Source organism: Physeter macrocephalus, chromosome 6 (genome assembly GCF_002837175.3).
Source record: "Physeter macrocephalus isolate SW-GA chromosome 6, ASM283717v5, whole genome shotgun sequence".
NCBI lineage: Eukaryota > Metazoa > Chordata > Mammalia > Artiodactyla > Physeteridae > Physeter > Physeter macrocephalus.
The window spans coordinates 70,060,286-70,079,729 of NC_041219.1; the positions used below are offsets into that span (position 1 = coordinate 70,060,286).

At 38.0% G+C, this 19,444-nt stretch overlaps 2 protein-coding genes across 3 annotated transcripts in view; one reads left to right on the forward strand and one right to left on the reverse strand.

Moving 5' to 3' along the window:
- Nucleotides 1-661: 661 nt before the first annotated feature.
- Nucleotides 662-7,544, reverse strand: LOC102983370 (S-phase kinase-associated protein 1-like). The gene is given in 2 exon segments (XM_028491093.2): nucleotides 662-1,827; nucleotides 6,417-7,544. Coding segments are annotated over 2 exon segments (825 nt in total). The 5' UTR covers nucleotides 6,698-7,544; the 3' UTR covers nucleotides 662-1,283.
- Nucleotides 5,868-19,444, forward strand: part of ETNK1 (ethanolamine kinase 1) — a 71,861-nt gene continuing 58,284 nt past the window's right edge. For both annotated transcript variants that reach the window (XR_008617671.1, XM_024129057.2), the window contains exon 1: nucleotides 5,868-6,300. Coding sequence is in view for 1 of the 2 variants with exons in the window: in XM_024129057.2 (XP_023984825.1) it covers nucleotides 6,145-6,300 (156 nt within the window). In the remaining variant the exon portion in view is untranslated. The remainder of the gene's footprint in view (nucleotides 6,301-19,444) is intronic.

The following is a 19,444-nucleotide window of genomic DNA, read 5'->3' on the forward strand; positions in this document are numbered from 1 at the left end:
CTGTGTCCCCTGCATCGGCAGGCGGACTCTCAACCACTGCGCCACCAGGGAAGCCCTTGTTGTTGTTTTAATTTGCATTGCCTTGATTATTAGTTATACAAGTATTATTTTTGTAAGCTTATTTGCTGTTTGGATTTCTTCTGAAAATTAATATTCTTTTCCCATTTTTCTCTTGGGTGGTTTGGCTTTCTTACTGATTAGTGGTATTCTGAATACTAATCCTTTTTGCATCATATATGTCACAATTATCTTTTCTCTTTTTTATGACTTAATTAATTTCATGAAGTTTTAAATTTTAATGTTTTCAAATTTGTCAGTCCTTTTCCTTCAGGGTGTTTGCTTTATGAGACTTCTTTAGAAAATCTTTCCTTAACTTGCAGTCATGGAGACTTGATCCTATATTTTCTTTTTCTTTTTTTTTTTTTTTTATGTAACTTACTTTTTATTGAAAGTATCTTGCATTTGTGACTGATGCTTTCTGGGTTATGCCATACATTTTAACATTAAAGGTTAAATTATTTTTTACATGCAAGTAGTGTTTATGGTTTTCCCCACATAGGATTACTGATTGTAAAAAGATGACACACCACATGGGTTAACTGTCTTTTTTAATCGAAAAGCCAGCAAACTGTCTAATTCTGTTTCCTCCCAAAACACAAACTGAGTAGTAACTGAGCCTCTAGCCAACATATTCAAAGCTGAGAGGATTAAAAATGCAAAAACAAGTCCTCAGATCCAATTAAGGGAGCCCTGCTACATACAGGCTAATCAATACCAGTGGTACTCTGACTCCAGGAAGCTGGAAGACATTCTGATAACCCCACTCTGATAACATTTACCTCAAGTAGCCTTTTTCCAGTTTCCAACTCATGAATAAAGATAATACGTTGTTAATTCTATTTCAGAAAATTTTTTGCAAGTTGTTTTACTTACAATGCCAACTTTTAAAAGTCACTAAACTAAAGTTAACCGGACAATAAACTAGGCAGAAATTGCTTTACAAAAAGAGGGAGAGCCCAAAATGCTACTTTCTATAGAGAATCCACAGTTCAATTTTATTCAGAGCAAAGAAAAAAGAACTTTTGATCATACTAGAAGAAACTGAGCCATAAGTTTGGAATCTGTACTGAAACTACACATGCAATGAGGACAACATTCTGCTAATACAACTGATTTGCTGCTGCATTTGTGGACCGTTTTTCTAATATTAACAATTATAAACAAAGCAGTGCAACTAGTATTTGAAACAATCCTTACAGTGTTACAGCATCAGACACAAAATTTCACTTCGCACACCACTCGTTCTCTTTGTGTACCTGGGCTTCCTCTTCTTCAGTAAAATCATTTTTGATATTGAATGTCTTTCGAATCTCCTCAGGAGTTTTCCCCTTGATCATATTGGCAACAGTCTTGCAGGTAACATCAAGCAAACTTTTGATGTCTAAGTAGTTTGCTGCCAATATAAGCTCAAAAAGTGTTCCTTGGTCAACTTTCAGGAATTCTTGATCCCAAACAGGGATATCCTCTGTTCACTCTTCTTTGTTCTCATCATCCTCAGGAGAAGGAGGATCATCCTTGTGGTGGGTGCACCACTGAATGACCTTTTTTAATACTGCTGCATGAACTTTTGGCAAGGGGAGTGGATCAACATCTTCTTCATCATCCATTCCCAAACCTTCCAACATGGTCTTAATAGTCACAGATTGTTTTGCAATTTCAACATCAACTTCAAATATCTCTCCATCAGAACTCTGCAACTTAATTGAAGGCATGGTGTTAGGACTCAAGGAGATGGCAGGCCAGCGGCTGATGAGAGCAGGGCGGCATCTGCAAAAAGAAAAACAGAAAAGCGGAGAACAAGGCCAACCGATCCTATATTTTCTTATACACTTTTTTTCATTCATTCATTCACATTTTTAAAATAACTACTGCATTGTCAAAGACATGAGTATGAACTAAAGCCTCTAGTTTACATTAGGGTTCACTCTTTGTGTTGTACAGTTCTATGGGTTTTGTAAAGTTCATGTCATCTATCCACCATTACAGTATCATACAGAGTAGTTTCACAGCTCTAAAGTTCCTCGTGCCCCATCGATTCATCCTTCCTTCCCTCTGGCTGGACACTTGGCAACCACTGATGTTTTTATTGTGTCTAATATTGTTTTGCTTTTTCCAGAATGTAATACAGTTGGAATCATTTTATAGCCTTTTCAGATTGGCTGCCTTGACTTAACAATATGCATTTAAGGCTCCTTTTTTTTTTTTTTTTTTTTTGGTGGATTGATCCCTCATTCCTTATTATTGCTGAATAATATTCCATTGAATAGATGTACCAGTAGTTTTGTTTTTTTTTTTAAATGTTGGGGGTAGGAGTTTATCAATTTATTCATTTATTTTTGCTGTGTTGGCTCTTCGTTTCTGTGCAAGGGCTTTCCCTAGTTGTGGCAAGCGGGGGCCATTCTTCATCGTGGTGCGCGGGCCTCTCACTATCGCAGCCTCTCTTGTTGCGGAGCACAGGCTCCAGACGCTCAGGCTCAGTAGTTGTGGCTCACGGGCCTAGTTGCTCCGCGGCATGTGGGATCTTCCCAGACCAGGGCTCGAACCCGTGTCCCCTGCATTAGCAGGCAGATTCTCAACCGCTGCGCCTCCAGGGAAGCCCCCAGTTTTTTTTGTTGTTGTTTTTGTTTTTTTTTATTCTACTCACCTATTCACAAATATCTTGGTTGTTTCCAAGTTTTGGCAATTATGAATGAAGATTCTATAAATATTCATGTGCAGGTTTTTTGTGTGGATGTACGTTTTCAACTCATTTGGGTAAATATCAAGGAGAATGATTATGGATCACATGGTAAGACTATGTTTAGCTTTGTAAGAATCTTCCAGACTCTTCCAAAGTGGCTGTACCATTTTGCATCCCACCAGTGATGAATGAGAGGTCCTGTTTCTGTACATCTTCACCAGCATTTGTTGTATTTTGGACTTCAGCCATTCTAATAGGTATGTAGTGTTATCTTGTAGTTTTAAGTTGCAATTGCCTAATGACGTGATGTTGAACATGTTTTCATATGCTTGTTTGCTGTCTGTATTTCATCTTGGGGTGAGGTGGCTGTTCTGATCCTTTGCCCATTTTTAAACTGGGTTGTTTTCCAATTGTTACGTTTTCAGAGTTATTTGCATATTTCAGATACAAATCTTTCATCAGATATCTGTTGTTGCAAATATTTTCTCCCAGTCTGTGTCTTGGATTTGCATTCTCTTAACACAGAGAAGCTTTTCACAGAGCAGAAGTTTTAAATTTTAATTAAGTCTGTAAGCAGATAGGCTAGGGGGTCCCCAGAGAAAGAAAACCAGGCATGGCTTTCTTGACATAAGAGAAGCCATTTTTGGCCTAAGCCATTTTGTGATCTAAGCTTGGCTGCAATGCTTGCCCTTGAACAGCTCTCAGTAATTAATGATCTTAAGGGAACAAAGGAATGTAGCAACAGTGGAAAAGCAGTCAAGCAGCAGCAGTTCAGCTATAAAACAGTCCTAGTTCCTCCTCAATGGATATACATAATCTGATGCATATCTTTGAGTTGTTCTACAGGAACTAAGCTCCCCCCTCCTTTAGTCCAAGACTAAAGCTTGGACTCTGTTGACCTTTGCCCCAATAATATGCTGAATTCTCTTAACTCAAGCATATTCATGAATATGCATGTTCCCTTAGTTTAAAACTTCTCCAATTTTGCTGTTCGAGGAGAACTTGCTTTGGGAAAGATCCCTGGTGTTCTCACTTGCTGCAAGTAATAAATACTACCTTCTCCAGCTCTTTGCCTTGGTTGTGTCTTTTGGCTTGACACCCACGAAGAGGCAAACCCAGTTTTCGGGTAACAATGGGATCAAAAAAATTTTCCCATACAAATTGCAGTTATTCCAGTACTGTTTCTCCATCCTTTCCTAATTTTCAATGCCACTTTTATCATATTCAAAGATCTCACACGTGTGTAGGTCTTTTTCTGGCATCTTTATCACATTCCACTTGTCTATTTGCCCATTCTTAAACCGTTATATCATAAATCCTGGTAGGATGTGTTCTCCCAACTTATTCTCTAACCCTCCCTCCCCCACAAAGAATTATAGCAGCTTCTCTTCGACCTTAAGTTTTGGTGCAAATTTTAATGCCACTTTAACAAGTTCTACGAAATATGCAGTTGAGATTTAATTGTAACTGCACTATACTTATTGATTTGTTCAGTGAAAACAGATCTTTTTAATAAGTATCTTTTCTTATTCATGGATATGGTTCATTTCTCCATTAATATAATTTCATCCATAAGGGTCTTACACATCTTTTGTTAGTTTTATTCTTAGGTACCTAATAGGTTTGTTTTTGTTTTTTTTTTAGGTCTTTCTAGTTATTAATGGATGCTTCATTAAAATTACAAACTTGTATAATCCCCCAAATAATTTTAGTAATTTGCTATTAAATCATTTCACAATTCAAACCATAGCTTCAAAATTCTTAAAATGCCAACTGTTTAATAATAAAAAATACAAATTATACAAAGATACAATAGAGGGAATTCCCTGGCGATCCAGTGGTTAGGACTTCACGCTTTCACTGCCGAGGGCCTGGTTGGATGGAGAGCTAGGATCCAGCACCCTGGGTGGCGCCGCCCAAAAAAAAAAAACCCAAAAAAACCCAACAACAACAGATACTACTTGAAATGTGAAATTAGTATATTATTTCTCCCCAAATTGAAAGGAATGCATAATTTAGAGTTTCTCCTAGTATACGATTTAAAAAAGAAAGGACTAAGTCTGGAAAATGTTGAATCAACTGTCTTGCTGTCTATAAAACTCTCTTCTCCTTTTTAATTTATGAAGTTTACCTTTATTGATAGTGAGCTATTTATTTTGTGATTTACAAAGGTAAGTAGGTTCTTTCTGAACAATCAGAATGTAAACTGATGCTAATGAGATAGTTAAACATTTTGATTGTTAATTAAGCTGAGTCCAGTTAGCGATTTAATTTACCACTAACAAACGTATTCACCATTTACCAAATGCTGCAGGCAAGACATATTAAGAGGTCAAATCTCAACCCATTTTCCTCAAATCATAGGGAAAATTAGGAGGTCCCAATAAATTACTTGTGGATTACCCAGTTTCCAGTATTCCCCTAGCAGGGTAATTAGCTGCTATAAGACAATGAGACTAAAAGTTTGAAGGTAGCCCTTTCAAGGCCCACTCAGGAATACCCTGAAACAGGCATCTAGCGGCTGAGCCCCAAAACTCCTTTCCTTCCATCTTCATCCTACATTATAACCTGTTTTTGCCGACTCTGAATAACTCTCGGTATGATCAAACATCTGACCTTAAAAACAAATCTTGAAGTGCAGTCGCTTTCTTGCCCCAATATCTTAACTGTCCCAAATACCATGATCTCCGTATACTGCTGATGGGAATTTAGTTGCCAACCCAACTATGTGGTTAGTCCTCAGTACACAGCGGCTCCGAGATCAAGGCGACCCAGTTAACACAGCTTGCCCGGACTCAGGCCAAATTCAGAGGCTGATCCTGGAGTTATTTCAGGACACTTCCCTCGCTTCCCAGAAAAACTCAGCCCTACCTCAAACCCAGACCCCAAGACCATCCCGATCAGGTGAGCTAAAGCTTCAGTGCCTTTCGTTCGGGGCTTGGCAGGGCTCAGGCTCATTCCAAGCGGGAGCCCCACCTTTTAAAGACTAGCGGCACGCGCCGCACTGTCCGATAACGGCCGAGTAACCTAGCTCCAGGCACTAGGCCCATTGTGCCCGCGGTGAGAAACTCCGCCTTGATCCTAACGCAGCCGAGGCCCCGCCCCGCGCGTGACGCCAGCGTCAGGCCAGTCCCGGCATGCTCCGCGCCCGCCGGCGGCCGAGCGCAGAGGAGAAGGATATTCCCCGTGAGCAGTCCCTGGTCAGTTCAGCCGCTATCCAGACCTGGGTCGGCGAGAGTGCCGCCACCAGCTGTTCTCCTACCGCTCTGCCGTCAGTCTGAACGCCCCCAGCCCTCCCGCGAGGGCGCCCCGGGACGGAAGGATCCAGCAGCCTGTCGGCGCCCGCCGTTCTCGTGGTCGCCGTCGCCGTCGTCGTTGTGGTAGTCTCTGCGGTAGCCTGGGCCATGGCCAATTACATCCACGTCCCGCCCGGCTCCCCGGAGGTCCCCAAGCTGGACGTCACGGTGCAGGATCAGGAGGAGCAGCGCTGCCGGGAGGGGGCCCTGAGTCTCCTGCAACACCTGCGGCCGCACTGGGACCCTCAGGAGGTGACCCTGCAGGTAACGCCCACACCTCAGCCCCGGGTCTCACCCGACCTTGACGCGGCCCCGGGGGGCCGGGGGGCGGGGGCGGTCTCACCATCCCTTCTAGTCCCCGGTGACCCGGGAGGACCTACGGGAACGTCGTCTCTCTCCGTTCTTTGGGAAGTGATCCTGTATTTCCTCCGTCACACCTAGGAAGGTCACTCCCCCTTCCTTCACCATTGCTTACTGAGGTCGTCCTGAGGGCAGATTTTCTCTTTCCAGAGGCGGCTACGTTCGTGACGCACCCCTTCCACCTCGGGAAGGTTCCTGTTGATCGTTGCCCCTCCTCCCACTCCCCTGTCCCTTCTAACTGCGAAAAGAACCTTTTCCACTCCCTTGCGAGGGGTCCTCGCCCATCGGCCCAAGCCACCATCTCCTCCCCTTTCACAAATAATGTGGTAATTAATCTTCTCTGATCTTTTCATTTCCCTTCCCTCCCCTCCCCCGTCGGTGTACTCCCATTGATGCTCACCCTGCGTCTTACCTTCTCAAGTCCTGGGATTGGCGACAGTACTCGATTCCAAAGTAATGACCGTGGTCCTCATGGGTTCTTCGGTAGCCCTGCACTCGTTTTTTTATTTGTATCGGAACTTCTGAAAATGTTTTAGTCATGTTAGTGAAACTAACAATATCTGATGTTAGAAGGATCAGTGGCTTGTGAATATTTATTTTTCCTGAGCCACTGTATTCATAGATAGACAAAAATTAGGAGGAAAAAGTCCTTAAGAACCTATGCATTTTTTAATAGCTTATTTCTAATAAGTTACGGTTAAGCATACATGAAATTTATTTTGAATACTAATTTGTATTTAACTTTTGGAGTTTCAGGTACTATATACGAAAATGAACCTCCTTTTCCGTTGCAAACACAAAGTAATTTTAAAGGCTGGCATATTTTAGGTTTGTTTCAAATCTGAGCAATAATGTAAGAGTATTCATTTGAAGTAGCCACATCATCTGCCTTATTTTGTTGACTGATTTGTTTCAGCAATGTTAATTGACTTAACAGTATCTCAGATTCTTTGGTAAAGTAGTCACCTATACAAAAATGAATAAAACATGAACAGTGCCCTAGGGCCCAGAACAGTTCTTGACACTTCAGCTTTCATGAATGTTGGCTTCTGTTCTTACTGCCTAGAAGAGTTTGGAGCAGATTAAAAGGACCCATATGTTTTGGAAAAAAGTTAAGACAAAAATTTTGAAAATTTAAGGGAATGTTTGTTAGCCAAGTATGTAGGACATAGTGAATCCAAAATGATTTTCATGTGTAATTAAAAAAAAATAGTATACTTTCTTTAAGGAAAATTAATTTAATTGAAACTTCCAATTTGAAACTGTAGACTTCTTTAGTTTATTATTCATTAACTTATTTGTAGTTTATTATAGAAGATATTTATATTTATTAAAATGAGTTATATTCTGGCAGTCAAGTATAAATTAAACAGATATTAATTAAAAACATTGCTACTTCGTGGTAAACTCTGGTACTGACAAACCATATTACTTTTTAAGCAGAGACTTAAGAGTTTGAAGCTGTGAAGACTGGAATTTCAGTTGATGTGTTTGTCTGTAGAACAGCAGGAATAGCTACCCAGAGGTACATTAGGTGTTTTTTTAATCATTTAATCCCCGAACAACCATTCTAGATAGGTACTATCTTTCTTTTTAGGTGAAACTCAGTGAAGTAAAGCCAGGATATTGGTTTTAAAAAAAAAAAAAGGATAAAATATGCTAACATCAAACTGTTTTTTGATTGTTGTACTTGGGATTGAATCTTAATCTGATACCCATGTAGCAGCTTTTGACTGTAAGACCTTTGGACTCATTATCCAAACTTCTAATATACTTATTTGTAAGTGAAGGTAAATACTACCATTTTTTTTTTTGCCCTTAGGATGATTGTTATTTAGAAATGTAATCCCTCCATTTGCAAACAAAGCTATTGATCCAGAAGCTGGAACAACTGCTAAGCAGAGTTGGTGGTTATTCATCTCTCAATATGGTAGATCTGACTCTCACATTCTAGGTCATTATAAACTCTGCTTTTATGATGCTTCAGGATTTCTTTAGTAAATATCAATGGGAATATTTTCTTTTATTTCCTTTGAGGTATAAAGATAAAAATCATACCTAACATAATGGTCAACAGATTAAAACAGGTATCAGTAATACAGCCCATATTTTAAAAAGATTTTTTCTAAAATTCTTATGTGATATAAAATGCTTTAAACATACCTTAGAAGCTTACTCTAATAATACTTATTTTATCTGGCACTTACTCTTGACAGCTGAACTATTGAGAGCATATTGGAAAATCCAGAAGCAAACAAAAAAAGACTTCAGTGCATTCAGAATAATAGAGGGCCCAGTCTTTGCTCACAACTTATGGACGCAGGGGATTACATATCTCATTTTAGATAGAGTCTTAAAAAGTTTAATTACTTTTTCCCTATCTGTGCAAAATTAAAAGAATACAATATAAAAGGAGTGGTGAGCTTTGTGGCGTGTAGTATCTTAGAATAGGCAGAGTAGTTCTAAAACAATACCAGTCACAATGTTTTTTATTTAATAATATTTTACTATTTATAAAGAAAGCACTTTCACGTACATTCTCCCAACGATCCTGTGAGATAGATGTAGACTGTTAATATGTATTTTATAGTTAAATGAAAGTGAACTTGGCGTTTGTAATGGCAGATCTGAGATGAGAACTCATCTTATGAATTATTGCTCTTAGAGAAAAGTTTATGTTTGTATATTATGATTAAGACAGGGAAGCCATTTCTGTGTGAAATTAGTAATTTCTTAAAAATTAAATCTTTGGCTCATAGAAAGATTTTGCTTTAAGTTCCTTAAACATAAATTTGTATTACTTTTCCACATGTGACATTATTTTGGAAACAGGATTCACTTCAGCTTTCTTTTAAGATAGTTACTATCTAATAGTAAAGTATTTGAGTGGGTGGTAGGACCTAAGACTATTTGACTATGGCTAAGAGAGATGTGTTGTTTGATAGGTTCCCATATATGTTGATAACATGTGACCAAAAAGTCAGGAGCCTACTGTACTAGTTTATTTTCAGGTATTAATAGCTGTGTGACTCGGACTGAGCAAACCACTTCACCTCTCTTTGGGGCCTCAGCATAGTGTAGTGGAAAGAAGATGGTTTTTGGATCCTGATTCCAGCCCTTTGTCACCTTTGGCAAATTTAAAAATCTCTATAAAAAGGACTTACTCTCTACCTTGGAAAATAGTAGCATAGTAGAAAATAGTAGAATTTAACTACTATAGTACTCATGGTCATTTTACTACTAGTACTAATTTTACTACTTTACTACTAAGGGTAGAGTATCAGGAGAATTAAATGAAATACATAAAATTATACATAGTGTGTTTTAGTACTCCACCTTCCCCCAGGCTCTCCCCCCACCATTTGTAAGTGGAAAGTTGTTATGAAAGAATTGTAAGCTCCTAAAATTCAGTAATTTTGACATGTATTTTTTTGTACTGGCATAATGCTACTTTTCAGCAGCATTCCTTGTAGCAGAAGGTAGGCATGGGAGAATGGAGGAGGGAAGGCTTCATAGAAGACGGGGTACCTGAACTGAGCTTGGAAGGACAGATAGGAGATGGAATGGGGAAGTATTTCTGGGCAAAGAAAAACTGCTTTCACAAAAGCTAGACTATGAATATCTTGGACGGAATGGTGTATGAGCAAGAAAAGAAGTGGGAGTGATTTTCAAATAAGGGAGTGCTTAGATACGAAGGTTTTATGCCTCTTTAAGGAGGTGGTATTTTATTGTCTAGGACATGATGGGAAGCTGGTGAATGTTTTTAAGCAGGTAAGTTATATCATATATATTTAAGAGAAGTGGCAGATTACAATTTAGGCAGCATTCATTGAAGGAAATGTTTTGAATTGGGGATTAAGTGATCACTTACAAAGGACATTGGTTTTGAAACTGGTGGTTATTGCACACTGAGAGGTTGCTAGATCAGTATAGTGGGTTGAAACCACTACAGTTTAAAAAGATGAGTTAAAATAAGATGTGATAGGATAGATCAGAGAGCATTGCAAGTAATAAGGTAAGTATTGTGAAGCTTTTAGTTTTATATAAAAGTAAATATGTACTGAATTAGAGGATAAATATATTTCTTTCTGTGTACTGCATTAAAAAATGTTTGTGGAAGACAACCTAGGAGAGACTGTTATGTTAGTACAGACAAGCGGTGCTGGGATCCAAATTAAGACAGTGGCCTTGAAGATGGAAATAAGGGACAGATTTGACATTTCAGGAAATAAATGTGCAGGACTTGTTAATTGCTTGCAGGTGAGGGAGGAAGTGGGAAGCTTAAGGTTTTTTTTTTTTTGTGGGTGACAAAAATAAGGGAAGTAATGAAAAGTGTATATTTAAGGAATCAGGTTGTATTTTTCAGGATTTTATCTTTTTTATTTTTTTTTAATCTTTTGGCCACGCTGCGTGGCATGTGGGATCTTAGTTCCCTGATCAGGGGTTGAACTCGCACCCCCTGCAGTGGAAACATAGAGTCTTAATCACTGGACTGCCAGGAAAGTCCCCAGGATTTTGTCTTATAAGGAGTTATTTTGCTCTGATATATCTGATGGGCTATAAATAGGTAAATTTTTATCACCCTTTTAAAAACTGTGAGATACAACAAACAAACAGAAAAATGAATGAAACATAAATTGTTGTAGAATAAATACCTTCGTAGCCCCAGCCCAGGAAAAGAGAAAATATTACCAGCAACCCAGAATATCTCCCATTTCTCTTCCTGCTCCTAACTTTTCCCTCCCTCTAGTGGTAATCACAATAGCAGTTTAAAAAAAAATTGTTAACAAACAGAATATTTTGAATTAGTCATTTTTTCCAGTACTCTGAGAAAATACACTGTGTATGAATTTTTTAAATAAGAGACTATATGATCATGAAGTAATTTAGTTTTACTGAAAAGAGGTATCACAATATTAAAACTTTGAGTAGAAAAATACCCACTTCCTATTCAGTTTATTAAAAAAATCAACTGTTTCATTTTGTTTATTACCTTCTACTTCTCCCTTAAATATTTTCATAGTTGTTATTGAACCTTATGTACAATTTTTTAAAATTAATTTTTATTGGAGTATAGTTGCTTTCCAATGTTGTGTTAGCTTCTTCTGCACAGCAAAGTGAATCAGCCATACATATACATATACATATATTCCCTCCCTTTTGGATTTCCCTCCCATTTAGGACACCACAGTGCATTAAGTAGAGTTCCCTGTGCTATACAGTATGTTCCCATCAGTTGTCTACTTTATACATAGTATCAATAGTGTATATGTGTCAATCCCAATCTCCCAATTCCTTCCACCCCACCCCTTTCCCGCTTGGTATCCGTACATTTGTTCTCTACATCTGTGTTTCTATTTCTGCTTGGCAAATAGGGTCATCTATACCATTTTTCTAGATTCCACATATATGCGTTAATATACGATATTTGTTTTTCTCTTTCTGGACTTACTTCACTGTATAACACTCTCTAGGTCCATCCACATCTCTACAAATGACCCAATTTCGTTCCTTTTTATGGCTGAATAATATTCCATTGTATATATGTACCACATTTTCATTATCCATTCCTCTGTTGATGGACATTTAGGTTGTTTCCATGCCCTGGCTATTGTAAATAGTACTGCTATGAACATTGGAGTGCGTGTCTTTTTAAAAATAAATTTATTTATTTATTTTTGGCTGCGTTGGGTCTTCGTTGCTGCATGCGAGCTTTCTATACTTGCGGTGAGCGGGGCTACTCTTCCTTGCGGTGCACAGGCTTCTCATTGTGGTGGCTTCTCTTGTTTCGGAGCACGGGCTCTAGGCGCGTGGGGCTTCAGTAGTGTGGAACACAGGCTCAGTAGTTGTGGCTCACGGACTATAGAGCACAGGCTCAGTAGTTGTGATGCACAGGCTTAGTTGCTCTGCTGCATGTGGGATCTTCCCGGACCAGGGATCAAACCCATGTCCCCTGCATCGGCAGGCGGATTCTTAACAGCTGCACCACCAGGGAAGCCCCATGTGTCTTTTTGAATTATGGGTTTCTCTGGGTATATGCCTAATATTCTGGGTCATATGGTAGTTCTATTTTTAGTTTTTTAAGGAACTTCCGTATTGTTTTCCATAGTGGCTGTATCAATTTACATTCCCACCAACAGTGCAAGATTGTTCCCTTTTCTCCACACCCTCTCCAGCATTTATTGTTTGTAGATTTTTTGATGATGGCCATTCTGACGGGTGTGAGGTGATACCTCATTGTAGTTTTGATTTGCATTTCTCCAATAATTAGTGATGTTGAGCTTCTTTTCATGTGTTTTGCCATCTGTATGTACAATTTGTATTCCGTTTTTTCATGTAGCCTTTCATAAATATTTTCCCATGTTGGTATGGTATTGACCACAATTTTTGATAGCTACAGACATAATATTTGGTCATGTTAAACATCATGTGACTTAATTACTTTTAAAGTGAGGTTTTAAAAAATATTGTAAAGAGTATAAAGAGGAAAATTAGAAAGGCTCATATTCTGTCTAACCCTGTTGATTTTGTTTAAAAAATACAAATGATACATGCCCTTAAAAAACAAGGCTATAAAATGAAAAGTAAAAAATCTAGCCCCCCGCAACACCAAGTTATTCTCCCCAAAGGTAATTTTGTGAACAATTTCTTTTGAACTTATAAAAAATTATCAAATTATAGATTTACCAGTGTACATTATCTATGTTTATAAATATAGTAAATTTAACTATATTCTTTTTTGTGTACCTAATTAAGTTATTCTGTATCTTGCTTTTAAAAATAATATATCTTAGACATCTCCATGTCAGTATATATAACCTGCCCCATGTTTTTAAAAAAACATTGAGTCGTTTTTATTTTTTAGGTATTAAAAAAAGTATTGCAGTGATCTGCTTTTATACATATATTTTGGATAACTTTTCTAAGTATATCCATAGAGTAAATTCTTATTAGTGGAATTAAAAGGTTAAAAGTAAAAAAAAAAAAAAAATTATGATCTTCAAGGAATTGGCTCACACAGGTGTGGAGGCTGGTAAATCTGAAATTTGTAGGGCATTCTCTGGTAAGCTGGAAGCTCTCAGGCAGGAGTTGATATTGTAGTCTTAAGGCAGCATATGTTCAGGAAAACCGAAGTTTTGCTTTTACAGCTCCTCACCTGATTGAATGAGGCTCATTCATGGGGAATAATCTCTTTTACTTGAAGTTATCTGGTTAATATGTCTGCAAAATACCTTCAGAGCTGCATCTAAATTAGTGTTTGATTGAATAACTGGGTATTATAGCTAATCCAAGTCGACACAAAACTGTTATGCTATTTCTCACTTTCATATAATTTATACTCCTCAAAACAGTGTTGGAAAGTAACCTTTTCTTTATACCTTGTCCAACCTCTGATATTAAATTTAAAGATGTTTTGTCGGTTAGATACATGAAAATGGTATTTTGTTTTGTTTTTACATTACTTTTAATTTTGTTATTTTCGAAGATGGTGGAATCCAATAGTTACTTCCACAAAACAGTTAACTGACATGCATTAATTCCATCTTTCTAGGCTTCTGGGCTTGTCCAGTAGCCATTGTCTTAAAGAATAATTGAAGCTTGTCTTTCCCGTTGTATTGGCCTGTGGAAGCTCATTCACTTGAATTCAGTAGTTAATCGGTCATTTTAGACCATAAATAAATATCGCAACTCTGCTTGGTATCTTAATCATCTTTAAGGACTAAAGAAATTTCATAGTAGCTAAGGTAGAGTTTAATATTTTTATCATCTCAGGGTTTGTAGTTGCAGGGCAGTGTCACATACTGAAAGAAGGTATTGGATTATGTTTTGGGGGGTCTCAAGATGACCTTCAAGTTCACTGATAATCACTTTAACTTCCAAGGTGTCATTAAAACCGTAATTTCTTTTCGTCCACTGGGTATTCTGTATTGCTTCAAAGAGCAGCCTGTGCAGGTTTGGGCAATTCTTTAAGTTCCTAATTGATACGGTCAATTAGTCCTGGCTGAAGGGTGAATTTATGTCTTATGTTACAGTACTAAAATAGGGAAAGTGTTACTATAAAATATATTTATCTCAGTATTACATTCTGGCAAAGGAGACAGAACCACCTCTCATAATACCTGTTCCAGCACTCCACTTTGCATAGAATTTTCACCATCAACAGTGGCATCCTCATGTCCTCGCAGGGTAACTGTTGCTCCTTTAAAAGTCTCTCATATAGGTTTTGGATTCAGTGCATTGGGCTTCCCTGTCAAAATGTTTCTTCTCTACCTCTAGGCCATTTTACCCACTTATGTGAATTTGGCCTTGGGTTCCCAGCTGCTGAGGGTTGGGCCAGGATCTTGGCCTCACAGTCATTTTGCTTATTTCCGAATTGGTGACAGACTCTTAATATCATCTTTGTACCCTGGCTTTTTAAAGTCTCCCAAGCTAGAGTAAATATGGTGGATTTGTTCGGGGCACTCAATGCTGGGAGACCACTAGCAGGTCCCATCAGTCCATCCAATCTGATAATGCTTCATTAAAAAGTTTTGCTTCAACCCCATCAGTGTCTGCTTTATTCATCCAGTTTCTTGATAACCACGAAAAACTTTCACTCTATTGGGACAAGTCATTTGCCATCTCCCTTATCTCTTCCGCTTACTTTTAATTTAGTTTTCTTACTATCATCCCTAAGACCCATAAAGGAAGCTTGAGACAGCAAATCGGATCCAGCATCCTGAACAGTTTATGTTGGTAACAGGAGAGTTACATGGGGGACCATGTAGAAGGAGAAACCTTTATCATGGTATTCACCATGACCTGGGGGTGGGGCATATTAAGTGGTTGAATATCCTGGTCACTGTAAGGCCAGTCTTGTATGGCCTGCATATGCAGTATATCAACCACTTCATCTGGAGTGATCCACTTTGCATGCAGAGGAGGGACCGAACAATTCCCCTTCTCAGGAAACAAACTTAGTGGCCACTTGTATCCATTCTTCCAGTCTAGCAGTCTTGTTGGGATTAGGTTGCTGTATGTTTGGGTTAGTTGCAGCCACTCAGGACTGTTCAGTAGTGAGCTGTGGGTCCTGCAGTAGCCTAAACATGCCATGGACTTCAAACCATAGACTACTCCTAACTTAACCATTCTGATGATGAGACAACTTTACACTATATCCTCTGGTTTCAGTAGTTTCCTTATTTTGTCCCTTTCCCACCTGAATCATTTTGGTAAACAGAGGATGAGTTACAGAGGTCAAAGAAGAGTTATCTGCTGTGGAGCACAAATTCTCTTTTGTGACAGTTCTGTGCTTAGCAGCCTGATGTATTGGAACATCTGGAACCTGGGTTGGTGCAACATCAGGATCTACCCTAAAACAGTCTTTATCTTTCTGTCGTAGGTAGTATGGCTAACAGCAGCCAAGGAATCCCGCATTTAGCCAATTTCTCATTATTTTGCACTTTATTGTGGATTCAGGAACAACTCTTCTGGGGTTGGAGCTATCATTTTTAGGTTTCACTTACTTTTACCTCATGTAATAGATGACAACATGCCTGCCATTTCATACTGTGGGTGATCTGGCAGACACCCAGGCATCAGGGATTGATCATCCTCTGCCCCTTCCTTATTCTTTTCTTCAGATAATACTTAACAATATTACAGTGAGTCTAGGGTCATGCTAGTGAACCCATAAACTTGAGGGTGTATCCCTGAAACAGATTAAGAGTCATGACATCACGTTTTTATCCTGTTTTGCCATTGTATGACTTTGGAAAAATATGAGAACTTACCTAGGTCATAGTTTTTTCATTCTACAAATCGATCATTCAGTCTATATGAAGGCAAACATTTATTGAATATCTCTATGTTCCACTCTTTCTCAACGTTTTAATAATTACTCTCTAAAGAGAAGGTTAAATTATGTTAATTTTTACCTAACAGGAGAAATTAAATACTAAAGAATAGGATTTTGCAGGTAGGGTCGAGCTTTAGAGAGCCACAAACCATTGCAATATCTCTAGATTTTTTTCTTCCCTCAGTAACCAACTTTTGCTCCTTTGGTGGTGATATCATCTCTGTTGAGAATGTAATACATGAAAGAAATTTTATTGTATTTTATATATATGAGATGATATGTATCTGTATGTATATCTGTATCTCCTCTTTAAGATAGTAAATTAAAATTAATTAAATTTAAACCAAAGTACTAAAGTACCTATGCATTTATTTTCAGTTTTAAAAACCTTATCGCTTTAGGAAATTTTCTCTAGGGTTACTGTGAGTTGAAGGTAATCAAAAGATTAACTGGCAGTACATTTTTTCTGATCTGAATATTAACATTAACTCTTTTCTAGTTAAATTTGTTGTTGATGTGTGATATACATAATAAAAAGTGCACAAATCGTAAGTGTAGAACCTGATGAATTTTCCTACAAAGCAACCACACCCATGTAATAAGTATCCAGGTCAGGAAACAGATTTGGGAAATGGTACCCCAGAATCCTGTCTTATACTCTCTTGGAGTCACTATCCATCAACTCTCCCCAAGCAAGTGTTACTCCTATCCTGATTTTATATCGTAGTTTTCCCTCTCTATGAATTTTTTTAATGGAATCGTATGGTATATACTTTTTTGGGGGGTTTGGCATATGCTAAAGTTATGAGAGATTTATTCCTGTATATATAGTTAGTTCTTTCTTATTCTCATTGTAAGAATATACCTCAGTTTATTTATCTTCTGTTGGTGGACACTTGGGTTGTTTTCGGTTTTTGGCTATTACAAATTATGCTGCTGTGAACATAGCTGTATAAGTCTTTTGATGAGTGTGAATATCTGTTTCTGTTAGGCGGATACTTAGAAGTAGACTTGCTGGGTCATCTGGTATGTATTTTTAGCTTTACTAGATACTTTTAAGTTTTCCAAAGTGGTTGTGTCAATTTACACTCCTAATGGCAGTACTGTATGAGAGTTTCAGGGGTGCTGCATCTTTACCAACAATTGTTATTATCTGTCTTCATTTTTATAATTCGGGTAGGCATTAAGGGTATCTTGTTATGGGTTTGATTTGCATTCTCTTAATAACTAGTGCATCTTTTTTCTGTGGGTCGGATATTTGAATGTCTTCTATTTTGAGATGCCTGTTCAAGTTTTTTTGGCTAATTTTTCTCCTGGATTATTTTTTTCCTAATGATTTGTAGATGTTCTTTACATATTCTGTGTTTGAGTCCTTTTTTCTTTTTTTTGGCCATGCTGCACAGCTTTGCAGTATCTACATTTGGTAGCGTTTATGTCAGTGCTACTCTCTCACTTCATCCCAGCTTCCCCTTCCCCCCGCTATGCCCTCAAGTCGATTCTCTACGTCTGCCTCTTTATTCCTGCCCTGCCTCTAGATTCATCAGTACTGCTTTTTAAAATTCCATATATATGCGTTAGCATATGATAATTCGTTTTTCTTTTTCTGACTTTCTTCACTCTGTATGACAGATTCTAGGTCCATCCACTTCACTACAAATAACTCAATTTCGTTCCTTTTTATGGCTGATATTCCATTGTGTATATGTGCCACATCTTCTTTATCCATTCATCTGTTGATGGACATCTAGGTTGTTTTCATGTCCTGGCTATTGTAAATAGTGCTGCAATGAATATTGTGGTACATGTCTCTTTTTGAATTATGGTTTTCTCAGGGTATATGCCCAGTAGTGAGATTGCTGGGTCATATGGTAGTTCTATTTTTAGTTTCTTAAGGAACCTCCATATTGTTCTCCATAGTGGCTGTATCAGTTTACATTCCCACCAACAGTGCAGGAGGGTTCCCTTTTCTCCACACCCTCTCCAGCATTTACTGTTTGTAGATTTTTTGATGATGGCCATTCTAACCAGTGTGAGGTGATACCTCATTGTAGTTTTGATTTGCATTTCTCTAATGATTAGTGATGTTGAGCATCTTTTCATGTATTTGTTGGCCATCTGTGTCTTCTTTGGAGAAACGTCTATTTAGGTCTTCCACCCATTTTTGGATTGGGTTTGTTTTTTTGATATTGAGCTACATGAGCTGCTTGTATAATTTGGAGATTAATCCTTTGTCAGTTGCTTCATTTGAAACTATTTTCTCCCATTCTGAGGGTTGCCTTTTCGTCTTCTTTATGATTAATCCTTTGTCAGTTGCTTCGTTTGCAAATATTTTCTCCCATTCTGAGGGTTGTCTTTTCACTTGTTTATGCTTTCCTTGCTGTGTAAAAGCTTTTAAGTTTCATTAGGTCCCATTTGTTTATTTTTGTTTTTATTTCCCTTACTCTAGGAGGTGGTCAAAAAGGATCTTGCGGTGATTTATGTCATACAGTGTTCTGCCTGTGTTTTCCTCTGAGTTTTATAGTGTCTGGCCTTACATTTAGGTCCTTAATCCACTTTGAGTTTGTTGTTGTGTATGGTGTTAGGGGGTGTTCTAATTTCATTCTTTTACCTGTAGCTGTCCTTTTTTCCCAGCACCACTTATTGAAGAGTCTGTCTTTTCTCCATTGTATATTCTTGCCTCCTTTGTCAAAGATAAGGTGACCATATGTGCATGGGTTTATCTCTGGGCTTTCTATCCTGTTCCATTGATCTATATTTCTATTTTTGTGCCAATACCATACTGTCTTGATTACTGTAGCTTTGTAGTATAGTCTGAAGTCAGGGAGCCTGATTCCTCCAGCTCCGTTTTTCTTTCTTAAGATTGCTTTGGCTATTCGGGGTCTTTTGTGTTTCCATACAAATTGTAAAATTTCTTGTTCTAGTTCTTTGAAAAATGCCATTGGTAATTTGATAAGGATTGCACTGAACCTGGAGATTGCTTTGCGTAGTATAGTCATTTTCACAATATTGATTCTTCCAATCCAGGAGCATGGTATATCTCTCCATCTGTTTATGTAATCTTTGATTTCTTTCATCAGTGTTTTATAGTTTTCTGAGTACAGGTCTTTTGCTTCCTTAGGTAGGTTTACTCTTAGGAATTTTATTCTTTTTTGTTGCGATGGTAAATGGGATTGTTTCCTTAATTTCTCTTTCTGATCTTTCATTGTTAGT